Source organism: Pseudorca crassidens, chromosome 4, assembly GCF_039906515.1.
Source record: "Pseudorca crassidens isolate mPseCra1 chromosome 4, mPseCra1.hap1, whole genome shotgun sequence".
NCBI classification, from domain to species: Eukaryota; Metazoa; Chordata; class Mammalia; order Artiodactyla; family Delphinidae; genus Pseudorca; species Pseudorca crassidens.
Window position 1 is genome coordinate 74,900,907 of NC_090299.1, and position 24,904 is coordinate 74,925,810.

Consider the following 24,904-nt stretch of genomic DNA (forward strand, 5'->3'; position numbering starts at 1 on the left):
CTGGGTATAAGAGGTCAAATGATGTCATCAGAATTCTCTCCATCTTCATTTGTCTCTCACATCTATTTATCTCTATTCATGACCTCATCTTTTTTTTTTTTTAAACTCCAAATAGCTTCTCTGTGTTTGGGGACAATGGCCTCAAGCAGCTCCAGCTTACTTTATACTTACAGCTCTCGATTCTGTAAGGAGAGAAGCCATCTCTTTTCCCCCAGATTCCCTATGTAAAATTTCAGAGAGGAAACTGATGGACGTTTACATCAGTCAGTATCCAGTCTGGAGACAAAAACCACATTGGATATTGGATCAGGGAACAGATACAAAACAGCAGTTATTTACTTTAGATTAAGGATGACTGAACAATAAAAGACTAAGGACCAAAGGAGACCCCTCTCCACCCAGGATGAGATTCAGGCCTCTTTGAAGAGGGCAGAACTAACACAAGGGCCAGAAGCTTGCTGCTGGCCAAGAAACTTGCCACAGGGCACCAGCCAGGGCCAAGCTATAGAAGCAGCTTGCCCTTGAGAGAGGGTGTGGATAGACTGCAGCTGATCTGTACAAGAGTCAACTGTTGCCAGAGGGGATAGGTGGCTGCTGTTGATAAGAGGATGGCCTGAGGGCACAGCTAGAATTCTCCTGTGCACTTGCTAGGCTCCCATCCTAAATAGTAGTGATGATGGAGGACCAGAAGCAGGAAGGGAAGTATCTTCCTCCTGCTATTGCCATGCAGGGTCATTCTATTGTCTTCTATTGATGAAGTTTAGTATTCCATTAGCAGGTAAAGGGCCCAGCTTTAAGATCAAAAAGCAAGGCAAAGAAGGGTGGATTTGGAGAGACAATAGGTTAGGCACCATCCTACTTGGATCACCACACAGTCCTGAACCAACCAGGTTCAGGTCATAGATTCCCCTGTGACCAGCAGGCCAGGGTCATGTGCTCATACCTGTGCTGTGACCAACCAAGTGGTAGGAGGAGCAGCCCCACCACTATGCATGGAGTGGCTTCTCCATAGAACAGATGGATTCTTCAACCAGAAGAAAGGAGAGTGCTAGGCAAATAAAAACAATAGCTGTCCTTTGTATGTTGTATATTGACCTTAAAACATCTGGTTTTATTTGGATTTGTTCATATAGGAAAGGAAAACTTAAAGCTTTTCTTTAAGAATGATAACTGCATTTTAATTCATTCAAGAGATGTTTATTAAGCACCTACTATAAGAGGAGCTCATCCTCACTAGTCCTGGACCGCTGATATCTTTGTGGACACAGGCTGAATTAAAAGGTCTAAAAATGAAAAGGCAGTTGGAAAAAAGGCTAAGACAAGAAAATGGTACCTTTATTTACAGATTAAATGTCCTAAGAGATGTATCTACACCTTTGTAGCAAAGTTTTAAAATACTACTCATGGTCAAATGAGAACAAGGCAGGAAGACCGCATGGTTGAGAGCACAGATTGTAGAGCAGGATGCAGGAACTCAAATCCAGTCTCACTACAATGTGACATGGGGCAGGGAAGTGGTAACTTTTATGAAAGTTTTCTCACATACAAAATTTGAATAACAATAATACCTACCTCCTAGGATTGGTGGGAAGATTAAAAAGCTAACATCTGTAAAGCTCTTAGAATAGCTCTTGTCACATAGTAAGTAAGTACTATATGACCATTAGCACTTATTATGAATTTGCCATTATTAGCTGGATATCAAGTAATGCGACTTTCTCTCCATTAACTAATTTGAAATGCTTTTATCTTCAAAATAAGAAAATTTTTTTTTGTTTAGAAGTATCTAACTGCTATGTATATTTTAGCACCCAAAAAAGAGGCCATTCTTTTTTTTTTTTTTTTTTTTGTGGTACGCGGGCTTCTCACTGCTGTGGCCTCTCCTGTTGCGGAGCACAGGCTCTGGATGCGCAGGCTCAGCGGCCATGGCTCACGGGCCCAGCCGCTCCGCGGCATGTGGGATCTTCCCGGACCGGGTCACGAACCCACGTCCCCTGCATCGGCAGGCGGACTCTCAACCACTGCACCACCAGGGAAGCCCCAAAAGAGGCCATTCTATAAAAATAATTTTATTCTTTTCACTACTTTCTGTCTCTTTATGAACTTAAATCATGTATCCCATGGAACCAAGTAAAAGCAAACAAAAACTGGTTCTTCGTGTTATTCTACAGCATATGGAAGAAAATACAAACCTTTCTTTTATCGTCTCTCTTTAAATGTTTATAAAATTGTATGAAAAGAAAAACTCTTCCCTGAAAATGGGTTTGTGTATATATCTTGTCAAAAGAACATTTTTTCACAGAGTACTTTTAGAACTTCTTTTTTTGTTTTTAAAAGGAAACTGCCTCTGAGTATTCCGAGCGAGAAATGTACTCCTTCTCTGGCTGAGTCAGAGAAACCCTTTCCTAATGAGGACTCTGGCACTGACTGTGAACCATTGAAGCCTTCCAACAGTGACACATTCTGCAACATTAGTGATAAGCTGAAGTCTCAGATACTGAGTCTCTTAGCAAGGCCTCGTCGGTGAATGTTAAGATGTCGGGGAAGAATGGGCATGAAAAGAAGGAACTGCATTTCTTCTCCTCTCAGGGATAGGGCTGTGCTCTCTAATAACTCTTACAACAGTCAGAGTTATGGGACTATATGGAGTATCCATACCTGGAAGAAAACAAATAGAAACAAGAGAAAACACCTTACAAAGTACATCTATTTGGAATCTATCCTAAATCATCAAAGTGTGTACACACACAGACACACACACACACACACACACACACACACACTCATGCTTAGTCTGTTCGGGCGGCCGTAACAATACTATAGACTGAGTGGCTTAAACAACAGAATTTATTTCTCATTGTTCTGGAGGCTGGGAAGTTTAAGTTCAAGGTGCCAACAGATTCAGTTTCCGGTGAGGGCCTGCTTTCTGCTTCTTTTCCCTGTGTCCTCCTCACGGAAGGGGCAAGGGAGCTCTCTGGGGTCTCTTTTATAAGGACACTAATCCCATTCATGAGGGCTCCACTCTCATGACCTAATCACCTCCCAAAGGCCTCACCTCCTAATACCATCACACTAGGGGTTAGGGTTTCAACATATGAATTTGAGGGGGCATAAATATTCAGCCCATTGCACACACTCACATACACACACACACACACACACACACACATACACACAATGTCCCTAAACTAGAATTACCAAGGAATACCTTGATTAAAGAACAAATATTTGCTTAAGTAAAATATGATATGGTACAGTAATAGAATTTTTTGTGTATAAAGAAGGTTAAATGTTTTGATACCAACACGATCCTGATTCCTGCAATAAAAGTTTAACAAATACAACATAGAACTGGCGTTTTTCAATCTGGTATAGAATCACACATAAAAAGGTATCAAGTTCACGATCTATGAATGAAGATTTACAAAACATTTTACTACTGAAGATATTCTTACCAAAGGTAGAAGCTATAAATGTGGGACACAGGTGCATCATCTTCCTCGTCAAGCTTTGAGGAGGGCTACCACGTTTCCACAGAATACTCTATTTCCTAAGAGGAAAAATGGGGACAATCATATCTATCTCTTAGCTTTGTTGGAAGATTAAACAACATGTATTGCAAAGGCCAACACACAGAGTCTGGCAATGATTCCTGCTGACAAATAGTATTTTCCCTCCTCTCCTGGAGGCCACTCTAAGACTTACTCACATGAGGGTGGACACAACCAAAGCATTTTGCTGAAGCAAAAGGGATGTGGGATGTGAGTCTGAAAGAAGACAAAGAGTTGGGGCCCAGCCTGTATTTATAGTGTTTACCACTACTTCCTCAGGCACACTGAGAAGAACAGAACTTTGGTCAACATACTCCCAATTAGTCCAAATGTGTAATTCCTGAAGACCAATGAGCTGCCTTAGCCTTGAGCTCTGTGGAGACCTACCCTCCTTTAATTTGTGAATGTGCAAAAGGGAGAATCATATTACCATTTGAACACTGTGATCCTGTTACTTATGGACAGGTAGGACACTTGCTCCCCAATTTCTTCAGCAAATAAATCATTCTGTGGTTGCAAGAGAATTAAAAATTTTTAAAGACTGTGTTGGAAAGTGATTAAAGCAAGATTCCAGAACTGAAAATTAAAAGAAAAAGAGTTCCTTGGTCTCTGAAAAAGAATAGTAAGAGTTTATAGACTTAGAAATTATAGTCCACTCTTGTAGTTGTGGGTCTTTTAGAATCCAGGCTTCCGTTCCTCAATTAACACAACAGTTCATTAATCTATGAGTCTTATATGCAAGGAAATTCTTCTGAGTAATTGGCCTCCCTGTACACCAGCTGGGCTATATCTACATACACATGAGCTTCATTACTTTACCCAGGATTGTGGACTATCAGGGCCTCATTAGTGAATCAATGGATTTTTAAAAATTCTTTCCCGGTTGGAAATATATTTAGGGAATGTTGGAGTTTTAAAAATAAGTGTTTCCAGAAATATGCCATTTTGTTATGGTTTTCCCCTCATCTCATTGACAATTCTATAGCATTTCAGAAAATAAATTTAGAGACTAGAATAATCTTTGGCTATGAGAAAAGAACGTTTTAATATCTCTATTAAGTATCTTAATGAACACTTTTGGGAGGGTCTATTTGTTTTTTTTTTCTATTATCTCTTCTGTTGATGTTTCCAAAGGGTTAGTACTGTACTCCTCTTAAATGACAAAGAAATTAGGGTCTCTAAAGATCTTCCTTATTTCCACTTTTAATGAATTGTTATTTGCATTTCTTTTAAGGTTGACTCTTTTGATTCTTTATAATGTAGATAATGCTTTGATAGATCGTTCTTATAGAATTATTTAAAACCTTAAAAAAGACATTTATTATCATTTTAACACGATTTTCCCCTGTCAACCAAATTGATACTTTAAGAATATTCAAACCAGCTGGCGAATCATTTCCAAACACACTTAGTTGATAGCAAACATTTCATTTTGGAACTGAAAGCTCACTATGTCGGTTCCTGAGCCTCTAATTTCAATGTTACTTGAGACCACACTGGAATACACAGCCACTCTCTTTTTATTTTTTATTAGTTATCTATTTTATACATATTAGTGTATATATGTCAATCCCAATCTCCCAATTCATCACACCACCACCACCCACCCCGCTTTCCCTGCTTGGCGTCCATGTTTGTTCTCTAGATCTGTGTCTCTATTTCTGCCTTGCAAACCGGTTCATCTGTACCATTTTTCTAGATTCCATATATATACATTAATATACGATATTTGTTTTTCTCTTTCTGACTTACTTCACTCTGTATGACAGTCTCTATGTCCATCCACGTCTCTACAAATGACCCATTTTCGTTCCTTTCTATGGCTAATATCCCACTGTATATATGTACCACATCTTCTTTATCCATTCGTCTGTCGATGGGCATTTAGGTTGCTTCCATGACCTGACTATTGTAAATAGTGCTGCAATGAACATTGGGGTGCACATGTGTTTTTGAATTATGGTTTTCTCTGAGTATATGCCCAGGAGTGGGATTGCTGGGTTATATGATAATTCTATTTTTAGTTTTTTAAGGAACCTCCATACTGTTCTCCAAACTGGCTGTATCAATTTACATTCTCACCAGCAGTGCAAGAGGGTTCCCTTTTCTCCACACTCTCTCCAGCATTTGTTGTTTATAGATTTTCTGATGAAGCCCATTCTGACCGGTGTGAGGTGATACCTCATTGTAGTTTTGATTTGCATTTCTCTAATAATTAGTGATCTTGAGCAGCTTTTCATGTGCTTCTTGGCAATCTGTATGTCTTCTTTGGAAAAACGTCTATTTAGGTCTTCTGCCCATTTTTGGATTGGGTTGTTTGTTTTTTTAATATTGAGCTGCATGAGCTGTTTATATATTTTGGAGATTAATCCTTTGTCTGTTGATTCATTTGCAAATATTTTCTCCCATTCTGAGGGTTGTCTTTTCGTCTTGTGTGTAGTTTCCTTTGCTGTGCAAAAGCTTTGAAGTTTCATTAGGTCCCATTTGTTTAATTTTGTTTTTATTTCCATTACCTTAGGAGGTGGGTCAAAAAAGATCTTGCTGTGATTTATGTCAAAGAGTGTTCTTCCTATGTTTCCTCTAAGAGTTTTGTAGTGTCCGGTCTTACATTTAGGTCTTTAATCCATTTTGAGTTTATTTTTGTGTATGGTGTTAGGGAGTGTTCTAATTTCATTCTTTTATATGTAGCTGTCCCGTTTTCTCAGCACCACTTATTGAAGAGACTGTCTTTTCTCCATTGTATATCCTTGCCTCCTTTGTCATAGATTAGTTGACCATAGGTGCATGGGTTTATCTCGGCACAGCCACTCTTTTCTTAAGAACGTCCAGAGAAAGTTTTAGCATTTATTTCCTTCAGAAGTGTATTTGAGTCTCACAGCTAAAGTCCATGTGTTCATGGCAACAGGAGCAAATGCATATTGATACAGGATAAGTGATTGGTAACACTAATGTTGGAGGCCAAGACAGGCTGCCCCAAAATGTGCCTCAATGACATATTGATTATTTTGAATTAAAGTTACTTGAGAAACAGCCAGTGGAAAAAAATGATGTTAAAAAACCAACTCTGGGGCTTCCCTGGTGGCGCAGTGGTTGGGAGTCCGCCTGCCGATGCAGGGGACGCGGGTTCGTGCCCCGGTCCGGGAAGATCCCACATGCCGCAGAGCGGCTGGGCCCGTGAGCCATGGCCGCTGAGCCTCCGCGTCCGGAGCCTGTGCTCCGCAACAGGAGAGGCCCGCATACCGCAAAAAAAAAAACAACTCTGACCCCTTTCTTTCCCGCTGAAAGCAGGAAATAAATTTCCCATGTGAAGTTATTTTCCCTATACCAGGAGGATAGAAAGCATCCTTATCACTGTTAGGGAATTCAAGGTTAAGAAAGCTGTATAGAAAAACCCTATTACTTCTCCATTAGTCTGCTACCCCAAGCACAATCCTCTTTGTTTTGTTAAATCTTCACAAATAATTGTTTCTTTATCTAAAAATGATATGTATACAGCCTGCTTTGGCCACTTCAGGAGTCCCATTTCTATGAGACCTCCGTGTGTACGAATTAAATAGTTTTTTTTTTCTCCTGTTAATCTGTCTTGCATCAATTTAATTATTAGACCAGCCAAAAGAATTCAAGAGGGGTAAAGGGAAATTTCCCCCCTCCCCAGCACTAACAGCTGTCTGCTCCAGCTGTGAATATATTTCACTGCAAAATCAACTTTGCAAAAAAAAATTTAAGTCATTAGAAGACTATTTGATTCTTATTTGTTCTTTTAGTAAATTGTTACAAATAAATTGAGTGAATAAATGAATGCAAGAATGCCTATGATGTGCTAGGTACTGTGTATCACATACCCTGGTTGTATAGCAAGTGGGAAAAACATGGGTTCCCGCCCTCATGAAACTTACAGTCTAGGAGGGGAGAAAAACATAAAACAAAGAATCACATAAATAAATATCTAATCAAATATTTATGACAGTATTGCTGATGAGTTGTTCCAGTCTTTATTTCCTCCATAGGAAAATAATTTTTTAAGTGAAAGCTGAAAATAATTCTCTGAAAACCTACCTCCTGTGATGTGAACCCATTTACTCATTCTCTGGATGAAAGTGGAAAGTAGTTGTGTCATATTGACTCCACCTTCCTCCTTTCACGTCCAATTAGGTGCCACAGCTTATTGATTTTATCATCCAAATATATCTTATATTCATTCCTTCTTCTCCATTTTCCATACCCAAAAGCAGAGTACCAGTTCTCTGGTCCTCTTACCCAAATTATTTTAATAGATTCCCAGAATCACAAACAGAATAGGAGATGTTAAAGTAGGAAATGAGCCTAGAGATCATTCTTCAGATAAGGAAACAGGCTCAGAAAGGCAAATGTCTCACCCAGGACCCCACGATTCAGCCTAGTCACACATGCCATTAACGTTTCTTAGGGGAGCCACGGACGACATTTTTGGCTGCCTGCTTGCAGTCATTCCCAGCCCTTCTTCCTTGTTAGAAAATCTGTCTTCCCGTGATAGAAACCAAAAATGACAAATTCTGGCTTTCCAAGGAATGGCCATGTGACCCAGTCATGGCCACCAAGATGTAAAAGAAAGCCTGTTGGCTGGTTTCTGAGAAAGAGTTTGCTTCTGACAAAAAGAGAAATCAAGGACAGCAACAACCACTCCTCTTTCTTCCTGTCTTTGCAGCTGAACAACAGTGGCCTGAGGATAAAAAGCCAGCCTCTGAGGATGGAAGATCAGAAAATGGCAAGCACTTGGGACCCTCACCTATGAGTCCTGAGCTAAATTTGGGACTGCCTACTTGCAGACCTCTTATTATGAGAGATCGTTTAACGTCTTTCCTATTTACAACTTGATGTCATGTATCCTGTTACTTGCAGCTGAGTATACCTTGGATGGACTCCTGCTTTATTTATTTTCCATCTACCCCACTAAGCTCCAGAAGAGCAAGGAATGGACCTATTTTCTTCATTGCCATATTCCCAGTCCTAGAGCAGAGCCTGGCACAAAAATCAGCCCTTGAAAAATATTTGTCAAATGAATGAATGCCCCCAAATCTTCATTGGTTCTCTACTTCCATAGAATAAAGTCCAAAGGATTATTCTGGCATTCAAGGCCCTTCATGAGCCAGTCCCACTCAATTTACCTTTCCACCCTTATATTTTACTTCCACAAATTATATAATTTAAGCAAACCGGACTGCTTCCTGTCCTCCCAAGCACCCCCTGTGGCTTACTGATCAGAGCTTTCGTTCCAACATTCCTTCCACAGAATATGCATCTCCCCCTCCTCCACTTGGATACTTCCCTCTCACCCTTCAAGTTCCAGATCTTCCCCCCCATAGCACTGTCTCTGACACTCTCCAGGTACAAATAACTTTTCTATATTTCCTTTCTCTTGTGCCATTTATCACTTTTAAACATTTATGATAATTATTTGGTGTACTCATCTCTATTAGATTATAAGCTTCTTGAGGATAGGAAATCCACCCTCCCAAGAAACAGATACCATGCTTTGCTCCAGTAGGTACCTAGTAAATTTCTCTTTGTGAGTAAAGAAATGAAGAACATTAAAGTAAGCCCATTTAAAAAATAATTTGGACGCAGGAATGGATGCTGACTCTCTTGAAAACAAAGGTCTGAATGAATTGCAGGAGGGGAAAGAAAGGAGGGAAAGAGACTTGTTGGAAGTGTCAGGAGAAAGCACGGGTGCTTTTTCTCTTGCCGATGACAGCAAAGTTCTTAATGGAAGATGATCCCAATCGATAGAGCCAGACAGCTGATTTATGTAACGGAATCAAGCTGAAGTAGTGGTCTTCTTCTGCAGAGTGATGTGAAAGTGGAAAAGGTTACTAGACTAGGGAGGCCAGAGGACTCCACAAGTGTATCTGCTGGTGTTCATAAATATGTTGCCCATCCCCAAACCACAGGAGAGCTCCAGAGAGCAGCCTCCTTGAACCTGGATGCTGGAGAGTGACAGCGGGGCTGATGCCGCTGCTGTATTTTGGCTGCCGTCGCTGCTGCCACTGGGCAGATACCGCAGTGAGGGGTCTGACTGCGCTGAGTGCTCTCAGGAGCCTGGGTCTGGCTAGGAATGAGAAGTTGAAAGTGAGGGTTGGGAGGTGGGCAGGACTCACATAGGAGCTGCAAACCAAAACAAGAAATCTAGGGAGCAGAAGGAGAGAAAGAGCGAGCTGGAGCCAGGACCTCAGGCCAAGTGGAACTGGAGGAAATGTCATCATTGGTAAAGGAGGACTTGGAGAAGAAACTGTTTAAGCCACTCTCGCAGAATCTGTACGAGTTTATTGAAATAGAGTTCTCGGTCCAGGACAGGTATTACCTCTGTGTGTCAGGTAATCTGTTCTTTCTGTTATCATTTCAAAACGTAAATAACCCCAAGATGCTTGGGTGATAGAAGGACATTTTTGGGTGTTTATTTTCCTATGCAATAACAGCAGATGTATCTTCTTGTGATAGAACTTAACTATGCGAAGATTAAGAATGTGGATTCTACAGAATTTTTTTAAGTGCTAAAATGGAAGACAAAAAAATATTGTATTAAAAATATTTTGGTTAATTGTTCAGAAATGAAACTGGGTATGTGCTTTTGCTGATTTGATTATTTAGTCTCCAGTCTTTTATTTAATTCACTTGCATGGCATGCAGTTTTCTTGTGTAAGAGCTTGTTTTAAAAAATTCAACAGAGAGCTCTCTCTATATTTTTAAACATATTGGAGAATTGAGTTATACAGCTCTATTTCCAACCAATCTGGACAACTAGGGTTCTCTCTTTTCATGCTAGGAAAGAAAAAAAAAAAAAAAGACCTTAGATTTTCTTCTGAGGCTTATTTAGACTTCCTGGTGGCTTATTTTGAAAAGAGAAATGATCTTTTAAAAATTCTTTCTCACAGTATGCTCACAGAAACACTATTTTAATGATAGAAATTAGTTCATGAAGATGGAACTTTAAGGAAATGTTCTCTAAACTAATTAAAATATTTTCCCTCATATTTTAAAAATTCATGAAAACTGTCCAAAGGTAGGAATAAGCTTTTGCACTTAATTACGATTTACCTAACCAGTAATTTTTGTGCTGAATTTAGACAGAAATTCTTGTGCCATTATTGAATTTAATATAAGCATTTCCTTTTCCCAATCCATGCTTTTTAATAGTTCTCAGGGGCTTCGGAGGAAAGAGCTTAGAAACTCTAAGTTTGCATTGTAGACTTTGCTTTTTAAGGCACACAGTTCAGCATTTGCAGAAAATTTGTTATAACTCCTTTCCGGATAATTTGCATAGAAGAACTTTCAAAAGTTGTCAAGAGGGGCTACTATAAGGGAAGTAGAACATCTTTAGAGAAAGTGCTAAGAACTCTTTAAAATTCTGTAATTCCTAATAAGTATACGAATATTTACTTAATCATAAGAATACTAACATTTATCTAATACGTTACCTAGCATATTTTGCCAAATAAATAAAAAGTGTAAGGCTTAGCATATCAGCAAGGTACAAAACTTAAAATCAGTCCGGGAAAAAGAAAGAAATCAAATGGAAAAATGTCAAATGAAACAATTTTAGAAACTGTGTTATATACAAACGATCAGATCACTATGTCTCAAAGCATCTTGACTTAATATATTAGAGAATATGCTCATTCCAACATGAAAATTTAATAATTTTATACCTATTATAATCCTACTTTATAAAGCTAATTACTCATCACATAACATTAGAGTATATGTGTTTTTTAAGAAACTTATAAAAAATAGAACAATCAATAATGCATATTTATTTACCAGGCATTATTTACATCTAATTTACCACATGTATCTTAATGCCCCCCTCCAACTATATAATTAACTTGTTCTATCTGGCATGGAAAAAAAAAACACTCCTAGAATTAAATTTTTGGAAATGGATGTAATTTTTTCCCCAATATCCTCAAGTTCTGAGAAAGACACTATGGGCTGGGGTCACCTGCTGTCTGTTTTCATAAATGACATGAATCCTTTTAACCAGGATTGGAACAACAAGGGGTTGGCATTGTTAACATGTGTGAAGGCAACTGCTTTAGGGTTCAATGTTTTCACCTGGACAATGGCCACATAAAGTAGGTGATCACTTTCATTAGTAAAATTCAATGATTCTGTCATGTTAGAAGCAAAGGAAAAACAAGGTTCTCTTAGATGTGAGAAAGAGAAGACAATATTGTGATATTCCAGGTAAAAGTTAACATTATAAGTCATGTTCATTCACCAACTTTATGATTCTTCTACATATCACATCCATCAACTTGAGAGCACTTTCCCCAAATTTGGCATCTCTTTATGACCATTTCGAATGCAATTAGACAGAACAGTAATTTAAAATAAAGTCAGGGTGATGCTTGCTAGTCCTAAATCTTTGACTATGCTTTACTCAGAAAATCTCCATTGATAGGAATCAAGCAGGCCATATCTCAACTGTTGAGGCAGGTAACTCTAGGTTTTGAATGTTGGCCACCTTCTGGGAGTAGGGAGACATATAGTTATGATTTCCTCTTTATATTCTACAATCCAGCAGTTCTAAATTTGTGAGAATCAAGTCTAGAGTAGTTAAATCCCAACATGCATTTCTCAAATTAAAGAAGATATGTTTAAATAAGTTAAACTTTCTATTTATCCAATCAGAGTCTGGCTTTTGCAGGGGTCTCACAACCAGATGATTGTGATTTACTGTTGCCTTGATAACTTACTTGGTCAATGTCAAAAAGCAGATGTCTTAAATCCTGTCTCCCTCTCTGAAGTTTGCTAGGATTTACATTGGGGATTTCCTGGCACCTCTGTCTCCTCCCACATCAGGGTTTACATGGTCATTTCCCCTTGAAATTAGCTTCCCCTAGCCTAGACCATCATTATCCCTGGCTGTTAAAAGCGGCAACTTCTTAGGAAGGAGGGAGGAGCTCTATAAAGTACGGAAAAAGAAACTGACAAGTCAGTTGTGCAGTGATGAGAATGCAAATGAGTTAAAGAAATTCTGAAGGACTTGAAATCGTATGTAAAGTGATTATGGCTGATTGGATGGGAAGTAGCAGGGCATGGTGGAATGGACTTTGGAAGGCTAGGAGTCCGACACAGCTGGTGTGAAACATGACTCTGCTTTGCCCACCTGCCAGCTGTGATATATGGGGCAACGCTGTGGCCTCGGTGTTGACCTCTCTGAACCAGAAATAATAACATTTACATCTACACATAGTGCTCTCCTCTTAAATCCTAACTAGGGGGAAAAAATGATAAATTCTACTTCAAATAGGGCTAGAATTTTATTCCAAATTGGAAGGTGGGGTTATATTGTTAAAATTACAGAAAAGAATGTATCTATTGTGAAAACATATGCTGAAGTGTTTATGTATAAATAGTATATGCTGTAAATAAATATTTATAAAAAAATAAAATATACAGTAAACATATGGAAGTATTTATATTTTATAAATAAAAATTGTATACATATTCAGATACAGATTTAAGTATTCACATATATTTAGAAAAACATTCTCCATTCACAGGTAATTCATTTGAAAATAAATGGCATTTGCTAGAATTATGAAGATGGTATGCATAAATTCTCCATACCTATTACATGTTGATGCCAAAAAAGAACTTCTTCTCTGTGAACCGGAGAATTGAATAATTTTGTGAAATCATTTATACTGTTCACAAAAAGAGTGTTAAATAAGTTAACAAGAAAAGGAAACAAAATACTAGAGACTGGGTGGCTTATAAACAACAAACATTTAGTTCTCACAGTTCTGGAGGCTGGGAAGTCCAAGAACATGGTGCCTGCAGATTCGGTGTCTGGTGGGGATCTGCGTCCTCACAGACCACCTTTTTCTCCCTCTAACCTTGCAGGGTGGAAAGGGCAAGGGAGCTCTCTGGGGTCTTTTTAGAGGGACACTAATCCCATTCATGAGGGCTCTGCCCTCATGACCTAATCACCTCTGAAAGACCCCACTTCCTACTACCGTAACCTTGGGGGTTAGGATTTCAACATAGGAATTGAGGGGAAGGAGGGACAAACATTAAACCTAGAGTACCCAGTATTGCCCCAAAATCGATTTCATTAAAATATTTCTAGAAAAATTATTTGAAAGTTACTTTTTTGATGAAATCTATAATAGCATTCTCAACAACCCCAAGACATCACCAATACACTGAAACATGTTCACTGAGGCTTCTTGTCTTTGATATCTCATGGTAGTTTTTCCCTATTACTTAATTTCAATGATGAAAACAATTATGTAACACTGGGATTGTAAAATAACAGTGGTTTATGTATTTAAAGTTTTTCTGTGCAGTTTACTCGTGAGCTGTTTTTCCTGTTCTGCCAAATTATATTGGTTCACTTGGCCAGTCTTCTTTCCACTTAGCCTCATGAATAATAGTGACTATTTCACCATGATAATAGAGGCAGTTATTAACAACAATGTTTATTTTGAAATTAAAAGTGAAGATAAGTTGTTAGCATGAAGTTAAGATGGTTGTTCTGAAAATGCTAACTAAAATAGTGAAACTGGAGCAGGTTCATTCTGAAAGTCCCTGGGTCTATAGATATCACTAAATCATAATTAGCGGCACATCTGATGTTACGGAAACCAACTCTGTTAACATTTTGACTATACAAACAAAATTCTGTTTTAAGACAATGTGATGTTTCCACTTTGCCGCTGCCTTAATGTGAATATGGCCATTTAATTTTAGCTAGCAGCAGAACACAAGTATGGAACTTAGGGATTGGGTCCACTCCAGCCTGATCAGACTTTGACTCTTGGCTAAAGACAGTTCTTGGAAACTCCTTGGCTACAGAGAAGACTATTTTGCCAAATTGAGTAGGTTGTACCGTCTCTGTGCTGCATCACTATATCAAAAGGTTAACTTTTAAAGCATGCATTTTATTTTCTTAGTTTGTTATTAGTGGGACAGTGACCATTAATGCAAGAAAACTTGATGACTGGTAGATCCTACCTTCTTAACATCTCTTTCTTCATTCCCTCCCTCCCACCCATCCTTTACAGAATTGCCCAAGAAAACTTTCTAAAATGTAAAGCTCAGCCTGACCATTCACTTAAAGTCCTTCAGCGACAACACTCCTCACCCTCATCAATCTCCCCAAAAACAGAGCTTTCAGGATAATATTTGAACTCCTTAGCATAGCATTCTAGACCATTCAGGAACCAGCTCCTGCCTACCCTGCTTCCTACCACCTATTCACCCCTGCCCTTCATGCCAGCAATACTAAATGCCTGTAAGGACTCAAAAGATTCAAGTATTTTACGCTTTTGTCCACATGCTGTTCCAGAACTCCCTTTACCCCTTTCTTCATTCTGCTAACTCCCATGGTCCTTTACAACTCAGATAACCTCCTTCAAGAAGCTCTCTCTGACCCCTAGTGGGATGAAGATGTCCCTTCTCCATGTTCCTATAAGACCCTGTCCATGCCTCATCCACAGCACTTGATCGTGTGTTTTCTCTCTGAAACCCCACTCTCTGTAATCTCAGCAGGAGCAGGAACAGTGCCATAGGGGAATGCACTTTTTCAATGCCTAGCCCAGGGCTTTGTACAAAAGGGGCACTCAAATACTTATCAAATTAATGAAACAAATCAGTGGGTCTACAGTCAATTAGCTGGTTATCATAACATGTAGATGAGGCAGTGAATTTGCTTCAAATGATATTTTTATACAGTATCCAGTTATTTCTCCCCATCCTCTCCCACTTCCTAAGTCACCAGTGAGACAGCTAGCCAGAACAAGAACATTATTATTTGGTTCTGAGGTAGAGCCTTTGACTGGACAGACAATTACCTACTAGGGGAAGGAACTGCCTCCAAAATTTTGTCCTAAGTATGACAGAATCAACCATGCTTCCACTTCAACACACCAGCCTAATGGCTTCTTTTCTCTTTTCCTTTCCTCTTCCCAAAGCTAACATCTAGACCAGTGGAAGTGGACCTTTTTTAGTGTTGGAGAAGTATACACGGGCAGAAACCCACCAAATTTTGCACAGTTTCAGGAGACTCACAGGCTCTGAGCCAGTTTTCTTACCCAGGGTTAAGATCTTCCACACTAGGTCCCCTCCAGGACGTGCCCCTCAATCACTCCTTTTGTCCTCAAAATATGCCATCACTCCTCTTCCAGACTCTTGGAATATGTGATCTAAATCATAGCCTTTATTCTCTTATCTCTCTTTCTAAACCCTACCTAACATGAGAACTGGCGCATAGTACACACTCAGCATAGTGAGTCCATGAAGGAGCACTCTACAAGCTGTTTTCTGCCCTCCCCATTCTAGAGAAACTGCCCTCAGTGAAGAAATCAATGATCTTCCCCAAGTCAGATTCCGTGCCAGGACTGAACAAAGTTACCCAACAATGTAACTTCATGGGATTGTCTCCAGCTCTTGAAATTCTCTGTCCTCTTGATTTCCATAGATTGCACTGTTGGGCTTGTCTCTTTTCTGCGGGTCCCTTCTTAGACCTCTCTGCTGGCACCTTTTTTATTCTCTACTCTGTTTCACCTCTTTCCTCTGCTCTTCTCCCTATAAACCTAGTTTTGGAAGCCTGTCCCCACAGAAAAATCCCAAGTCTGTACCTTCATTCCTAAACTATAAACTTCCATCATCTCCTTCTCTTCTGAGATAGTTTATGGAGCTCATCTGTACATCAAAGACTAAATTCACTATTCCGCCCAACCATGCTTACGTATTTGGTTTCCATCCAGTGGTGTGAATGCCTCATTTAAAATCTAACTTAGATTTACCACCTCTATTTCCATTGCCTACATCCTACACCTAGATTCCAACAAAAGCCTCATAAACAAAACAAAACAAAAACGGAAACAATTACTATAAACCAGGCACTACCCTAAGTCATTTATATATTTTAATCTTTATACCCTATGGGTTTGTATCACTCTGATGTCCACTTTACAACATGAGAAAACTGAGGTTTAATCTCTCTAGAGATTAAATAATGAGATTACAGACCACACTGTAAGAAGTGGTCTCATGATTTGAATCTGGAATGTTTAATGCCAGAGCCCACTAAGACACACTGCCTCTTCTAGGGACCTCCAGTTCTTCTTTCTTTTCTTCTTCAGTGTATCCTGGGCATCACTGATTCCAGAAAAATACTCCTTCAACAGGGCACCACTGTATTAGTCTCCTGTTCAAGGAGGAAAGAGACTTACTGAATATGTATTACAGTATGAGCTTTCACTGAACTGACATAGTGCCCTCTTCTTAGATTTGTCAACCTGCTCAGACTCCCTTCTCTGGGAGACTGAGCTCAGCTCCATCATGAAGTCTAAGCTCAACTGTTTGCCTTAATTTCAGTATCACCTGCACTTACAGAGGATAACTACTCCCTTCACCAGTCCCAACTCTGGAGCCCTTACTGTCCAGGCCAGATTCCAATCCCTCCCATCAGAGGGGGGTTGAGACACCATGAGTCCATAGTGGTTTCTGTCACTTTTCAAAACATATTCACAACCTGGTTAACCTTGTTGTCCACCATATCCTAACACCAATCAATCTATACAATCCACTGTCTCTAATCCTACCCGGTGAAGTTCAGGGTCTATTGTCTACTCATTTTGTCATACTGTCCTTCACCTAGAAATGCCGTCAGTATCATCCTTGCCTTTACTAATTTTAAAGCTCTATCTCCAATTCTATTTCTTCCATAATTGTTTCCTTTATTCGAATCCTCTCCCTTCTTAGAACTTCTGTTAAACATATAGTCTGTTCCATATTGCTTATCTATCCCTATGATTATATTGTAATATATTGTTTTAATCTTCTTAACTCGGAGGTCATGCCAAAGTGATGCTTTCCAGAACCAGAAGAGAGTCTTCTCCAAAGACAAATTCCAGTCTCATTCTTAGAAGACAGAACCAGCTTGTAACTCTCCAAGTGACATCATCCACCTTGAAAGTTTAAGATATTCAGTTACCACTGCCACCTCTTTATAATATACCTGTATACATTCATATTATATATTTTATGTGACACATGTGTGTTAGCCTTGTCTCTTCAACAAAACCATAAGTTTCCAGAGGGCAGGGACCATGTCTCATACTTGTACCCCCTGTGGCATTTGTAATAGTTCTATCAGGCAAATAGTGGATACCCAGTAAATACTCCCTTGGGAATTCATTGATAACTTTCAGTCCAGGAACTCTAACGTCAAATGTTGATTCTTCTAATGTGTTCATATGAGACCAAACACAATGATTTTAAGACGAGGAAATTATTTCCCTCATGTTGTTCACATAAAATAAGCAATGATTTTCCCATACCTTTCAAAGTATAGAACTAAAGTTTTTTGTCTCGATGGCACATTTTGAATACTAGGATTTTGGATACACACTACGGAGGATTAAAAATCTCAAACGATACCAAATAGGTCAGTAGTTGCTGTTTTGCAAGCACTCTTACATCAAAAATCTCACAGCAACTTAAAAAAATAAAAGTGTGCACAAGTATTTGCATGGTCAGTCTTCAACAGTGGGTTGCTGTATGAGCAGAACTGTTTACTTTCCTGTGCTGTTTCCATTTTCCTGTACTTTCCATTTTCTTATATTGTCATAAATTAAAATTCCAACTTGTTCTGGTAAACACTTTGGCACTGACTGTATGCTCACACTAAGCCTCCTATTTCCTGCCCTGAGTTGAACTCTATCCTCCACCACAAAGCTCAGAGCTGAAAGCACAGAGCTCGGTGTTCTATCTGACAGACATTACCGCGGCTGTATGTGACCACAATTGCAGCAAAAATAAAGTTAACACACTGAGGAAATTTGAGGGCATACTCATGAAGCTTCAGATACCTCAGGGTTCATAACTGGGGTGCAGATACAATGTATGTTCAAGCTTATTATAGGAAAAGGAGATTCATAAATACTGAAAAATATGATGATGAATAATTTATTATATTCTAAGAGTCTAGGTAAACGAAGTGTTTTTCTGTCCTACAGTGACCAAAAATGAAGAAGTAAAAATAATTATGGTGAAACACTACAGAATAGGTTTAGATGAAAAATATGAAGTAACCAAAAAGTGGTCTTTGAACGATCTGCGGATGATCGATGGAAAAGAAGCAGATACAGTAAGTGTTGTTTTGTAAGGGAGATATGGGATCAATATGCTGGAGACCTTTATGGTTAATATCTTACTTCATATATTTTTGGCATGTACTGACAGTTAAAATGACATATTATTCTTAAGTGGTACAGTTTACTGGGATGATCTACTGGTTTGTTTGTTCTGTTTTTATGAGTTTAAATTTGAATTTTTTCGATTAGAGTTAAAACATCTTTCCCAAGGTCTTCTTAACAGGTTAAACACAATCTTCCAGCCAGTTATGAAACTTTAAATATCTGATGCTTCCACCACCACTCTCTTCCCAGCCCAGTTTCCTCCATAATTTGTGGGGATTCCTTTCATCATCTTCTTCAGATTTTACTGTCAGTTAGCTGCTTGATCCTCTGGAAGGATCAATAACCCTTGGAAATCCTACAACCTCAGTGTTGAAAGTGGGGAAAGGGTGTGTACTTTAATCTCTTGTGTGACCACTTGAAAGTGGTTTTCCCAGTCTCTCCTTGAACTCTTCTACTGATGGAGAACTTATTACCACATGAGTAAATCCATTCTACTTCCAAATTAACATCCTTTATTTTTACATGTCCCACTTATGTTTAACTAAAATCTCCTTCACTATAACATCCACCCATCAGTCCTAGCATCGTCATTTGAACCAACCAGAACAAACCCAATCCTTCTTTCACATAGCAGCCTTTCCAATGTTTGAAGACACTAATAAGGTTCCCTCAAGTTTTCTCTTTTCTGGGTTAAATGTAACCATTTCATTCTTTAAATAATGTTCATATGAAGATCAAATAAGTTAATATGACAGGTTATACAAACACTAAGAGGTCATAGCGCTGTTATTTTCTCCCATGACATTGCTGCAACACCCTTCACTATGCAATCTCTTCTCCTCTGGAATGTTTCAGGTTTTCCAGAATTAAATACAATACTTTAGAATTAGCGTGACCAATTTGTATTTCCTTTGATCTGGATTCTTATTTCTAGTAAACACTCAACTGAGACCTCAGGTCTTTGGGGCATGAATTGCCATTTACCCTGATCTGCCGCACCTGCCACGCACATGGAATAAAATCTAGATAAAAGCCCTTCATGATCTGGCTTCTTTATATCTGGTCATTTCTCCTAAAACTTTATACAGCAAAGGTGCTTTAATACTCTCGGGGCTTAGAAAGCTCAGTCACCTCCATCCCTCACCCCATTCTCAGATTCCCCATGGAGTAAAGTCCTACTCTTGTCCCCCTGCCCTATAACCCCATTGCACAGTGGATGTAAATAATCCAACAAACTGCAACTGTTGGCTTACTCTGTCTCCCCTCTGGATAAAAAACTGTAACCATTCCTTTTCATCTTTTATTGTAGCCTTCTGCCTGGCAGTTATCAGGGACTCAATAAATATTTCTGTTATTGTTGGATGAGTTAGAATTTAAGCTCAGTTTTTCTTAATCTGATTAAATGCCATATTCTTAGGTTGGCCTATTGTTCCTACCAATCAAATCTTCTAATATTTTGATTTTTTAATATTCACTATAGTATGCTGCAGATTTAATGTGCACAGCATTTAGGACTTCATTCAAGTCAATAATAAAAATGATGAAGCAGGCAGGGCTAAGTGCATACCTCTAGGTAATTGATAGGTTACCATTACTACTACTATTATTACCACTACTAGTAGTACTGCTACCTGCTACCATCTCACACTCAGTAAACTCTTACCAGATGACAGGAACCACAAAAAGCTCTTTCCATATGTAACTTCACATAATTGTCACAAAAATCCCATGAATTAGATTCTGTCATTACTCCTGATTTACAGATGAGGAAAATGAGACATAAAGAGATTAACTGACTTGCCTAAGGTCAAATAACTACTATAGAGATGGAACTAGACTTTACCTCCAAATCTATCAATTTGTCTTCTTTGGGCTGGCTGTTTATCATCTCTACAAATTTGTGTATTCAGTCACTCACTGAGAATTTATGGTATACCAGGCTCTGCTAGGCTCTGAGGATACGGTGGTAAGTTAGATGGACACAAGCTCTTAATTCTGCCACTTAATTCTGTCTTATTAATTATCTAGTCTGAATATCTAAATTTTTCCCTTAAGATCTTTACTGAAATCAATATATGTTATCTGCTATTATCTTATCACCTAGGAATCCTATTTTTAAAATTTGGTGTGTTTGGCATGACTTCTTGGTGAAGACATGCTGGATTTCATTGCTTTCTTTCCTAAGTAATCACATAGCATTTTTCTGACATTATATTCTACCTAAATGTTCAACACTTAGGAAATAGTTAAATATATTTTTTCATGTCATTATGCTGGAACATTACATGGTCATTAGAAGTCATGTTTCCAAAAGAATACCTCAGAACACAATTGTTCATCATTTAATACGTTTTTTAAAAGTCAGCTGAATACAAAACTTTTCTATAATATTATCTCATTTTACATATTTATCATAGTATTGAAAATTGAAAGCTGAACCTTAAATTTTAATACAAAAAATGTATGTGGGTATGTAAATGTATATATGAAACTAACCAGTACTTCAACAATAATTATCTCTGTGTCATAGGAGTACAAATTTTTAAAGTATTTTCTTCTATATACTTTTAGGTATTTGCCAAAATTTCTATACTGCATTGAATTTTATCACAAGTCAGTGTCAAGTTCACTAATCTGTAGTTTCAAGAATTAATCATGCCCACCTCTTTTTTTGACCATTTTCTTAATTTTTTCTCAAGTCCTCAAGTGAATATACAATTTATTTAACATTCAAACTTCATTAAGACATGTGCAATATGGCAATTTTACTGGGGGTTTAACCCTATCTAGGATGATTGCTTGCTGGGGCTTAGCAACAGGGTCCAACTTAGCACTAATTAAATACTTTATTGAATAAATATAATGCCAAACAAAATGCATTCAAATGCTTTCTAAAAAAAATCAATTTTAAAGGTCTTTCTATTCAGGCTAATGACAAACACAATAAAGGTAGATATGCTAGTTTAACATAATTGGCTGATTTTATACAGCCAATTATACAGCACTTATATCTTTTAGTCTGCAAGTATATTATTAAATGATAGAGAACATCTAATACAACCATTTCTACAGAACTAGGAAATAAATTTCTAAGAAAGAAAGATTTTACAGACCCCATCTTTTATACCCACCCCAAGAGTAATACCCCAAATGTTACTAATGTCATAATTATTTTCTATAAGCTTGGTCAGTGCCTGGGGATGTATTAATCAAGCCTGTCAGCTTAGATTCATTGGAAGCAGCTAGCTCTGCTCTATTTTCTCCTCACCTTTCTGGCCTTTAATTCCATCTCTATGTTGTTAATTATTCCCTTTCCCATTTGAAGATTGTTATCTTTCATAGTGAACTAGATACAAAAGGGAAATTGAGTATTTCTATTTTTCTGATCACTTTAGGGCCTAAAATATTAAACTGCCAGAAGAAAACCTATAATATCCAAAGAGTAGTTCTTTTAAATATTTCTTTTCTGTGGATGAAGTAAAAATATCTCAGTTGTTCTGGGAATTTCCACTTGTCCTGCCTCTTGTAATTGAATCCTCAGGAGTCAGCATATATTATATTTTTCTCGATAGCAATGATACAGTTTTAAATAGAGCTATTTCAAGCCAAAAGTTGTCAACTTTAAAATGGAATGGAATTGAAATTGAAGTCAATTTATAAAGCAGAAATCAGAATGACTGGGGATTTGGAGACTGACGTGGTGCAACAGAAGAGAGAATGATGTAGCAGGAAATGGGGTTGGGCTGAGTGAGAGCTTAGTCCTTGTCTTGGCTCTGCCAATAACTACATGTGTGACCTGGGCTTCACCCCTCTGGAAACTATTATTCACTATTACATTACATTATATTATATTTAATCTACTATAAACAAGGGATTACTGAATGAACAATGAGATTCCCTTTTAGCTCTATCAAAAGAAAGAAAGAGAGAGGAAGGAGGAGACAGAGGGAGAGAGGAAGGAAGGAAGGAAGGGAGCGAGGGCGGGAGGGAGGAAGGAAGGAAGGGACAGATGGACGAACTTGTATTCTATGTTCATACCTGCTTAGGTTTCAATTATCAGGCTAATGGAAAAACTTAATCCTCTCCAAGTATCTCAAAAGAACAAAGGATATTTTCTACATGATAAGGAGTAAATGTTTCTGTGAGGAAACTACATAAGGAGTATGCTTAGTATCTGGTGATGGAATGGGTGTGATTTCCTTTCATTGAGATTCTCTAAAGAACTGTCCTTCAATCTGCAATCATGACAGCTAGGAAACATTTTGCAAGGTGTGACTAGAGAACATTGTACTTAAAATCACAACACCCTTGTACATTCTTTTTCTTAAAGTATTGTTTTGTTTTTTAAAAATTTTAATAGTGTAAAGCAAGGTGATATTAACACCAGTATCACAATCTTTGGGGACAGATTTGGGAAAAGGAATTATCATTCATTAAGCTCCACACTAGTATCACAGTTTAAATGATTAATCTCATACAAACTTCATAGCCACCCTATCCAAAAAGTGAAGGCCAAATATAATACGTGCCCTGCCCATGGTTACATCAGAGTCAAAATGGTTGGCTAACTCCAAAACCCTTGTTCTTTTTCCTGTCTCCTCTAAGAATTTTCCTATTTGAAAAAGAAATTGCAAATACATAAGTTCTTATATACAAACTTTACACACCTCATGGTAAAAAGTCATTAATACTTTTGCTTGGTTTGGTCTCTCTGCCTCTTTAACATTTAGGGCAATGTTTACCTCCACTTCTCTTTTTATAGGATGACTTCAGATCAGTTCAACACACATTTGTTGAGTGGATACACAAAAGATAAATAACTGAAAACCTCTGCCTTCAAAGAGAGTTAGGAGTCAGGCAGATAATGAATGCGAAAGCATTTTGTAAACTGAAAAGCACTTTATAAATGCAAGGCACAGTTGTTACTGCTATTAGTAACAGTAGCAATGATTATTATTTTAACATGTAGGACCTAGGTCAGGTTTGATGCCTACTTTTCCCTGAAACATCTCCACTAGAAGTATACAGCCTAGAGCAATCCAGTGAGTCAGTCTTTAGTAAATTGTCAGTTTCAGTCAAATGATTTAATGATCCTTGCTATTAATTTTAAAAGTAATTCCTTGCTATTAACTTCAAAGCCAGCAAGTTGGTGATCTGTTGTATGCCTAAGGCTGCTTAGCCATTCTGTATTTCCCCCTTCTACTATTGAAATAGCACAAGGGACCGACCTCCTAGTAGAGAAAAGGAGAAACCTTTTCTCTCCTGTGGAAGTCTATAATTGGGTTTATTCTTTTCTTCCATCCCCATCCATCCTCTCAAATTCACTGCCCTGGGAAGACTTGGTAACTGCACATTTTGACACATATTTATTTGCATAATTGAAAAATCACAGATGCTTCAAAAATAATCTTTCTTATTGTTCTTTATAGAAGCAACATGTTTGAAACAGGTAGTTTTGGAAAGCTCATTTGTAGATTTTGGGAAAATGTTTGATACTGATACTTTACAATCAATACAACAATCAATATGAGAGAATCCAGGAAATCTAGCTACTTTCCTGGCTACAAACTAAATCATGTCTCTCTTTTTCTTCTAGGACAATCCATTTTTTGATCTGCACTTCAAGAAAGTGTACACTTTGGAAGCATATAGTTGTGCTTCCAAATATGCCTTTGTTCGAACTGTAAACAAGCTGAATCATGCATACCTTAAGAAGGACTTACGGATCGTGAACTTTGATTCTACTTACATTAATGATGATTCCATTTGGTCCTCCAACAACAAGGATTGCTTGGTCCTTATGAGAATATGCTTTTATGCTTTCAGTCTAGTGTGCTTTTCCCTGTGTCCCCTGCCACTCTGAATATGTATACCATGTTCCTTCATCAGTGTTCTATGAAAATGGTTCCCTAAGTAAATATCGATAGTCATGATTTTGTTTTTTCCCTTTATCAGTGACTACTATTCATATGAAAATAAAGTGATGCTTTGTGAATTGCAGTGAAATGTGTTTCGATGCATTCATTCAATATTCTGGACTTTTGCCTATGGTAACTTTGGAAGGAGTTGGATGGTTTTGCCTAAACTAGTATTCTACTAAGGGGTATCAAAAATTACCTTGAAAGGTCTAAATAAGTGGAAATAGATCCTGTTTTCACGGAC

At 38.1% G+C, this 24,904-nt stretch overlaps 2 protein-coding genes across 3 annotated transcripts in view; one reads left to right on the plus strand and one right to left on the minus strand.

The window, feature by feature from the left end:
- Positions 1–24,904, minus strand: part of NMU (neuromedin U) — a 246,764-nt gene that overhangs the window by 207,719 nt on the left and 14,141 nt on the right. Inside the window, exons 3-4 of one of the 2 annotated variants that reach the window (XR_010943029.1) lie at positions 3,456–3,550; positions 1,179–2,658 (exon numbers count right to left, since the gene is read on the minus strand). The gene's annotated coding sequence lies outside the window, so the exon portion shown is untranslated. Of the gene's footprint in view, positions 1–1,178; positions 2,659–3,455; positions 3,551–24,904 lie in introns of those variants that run through there. The other variant, XM_067736069.1, reaches the window with a different exon arrangement.
- EXOC1L (exocyst complex component 1 like) lies at positions 9,781–24,605 on the plus strand. Its single transcript, XM_067734696.1, has 3 exons — positions 9,781–9,901; positions 18,560–18,690; positions 24,339–24,605. The coding sequence occupies exons 1-3, from the start codon at positions 9,781–9,783 to the stop codon at positions 24,603–24,605; spliced, it is 519 nt and encodes a 172-aa protein (XP_067590797.1).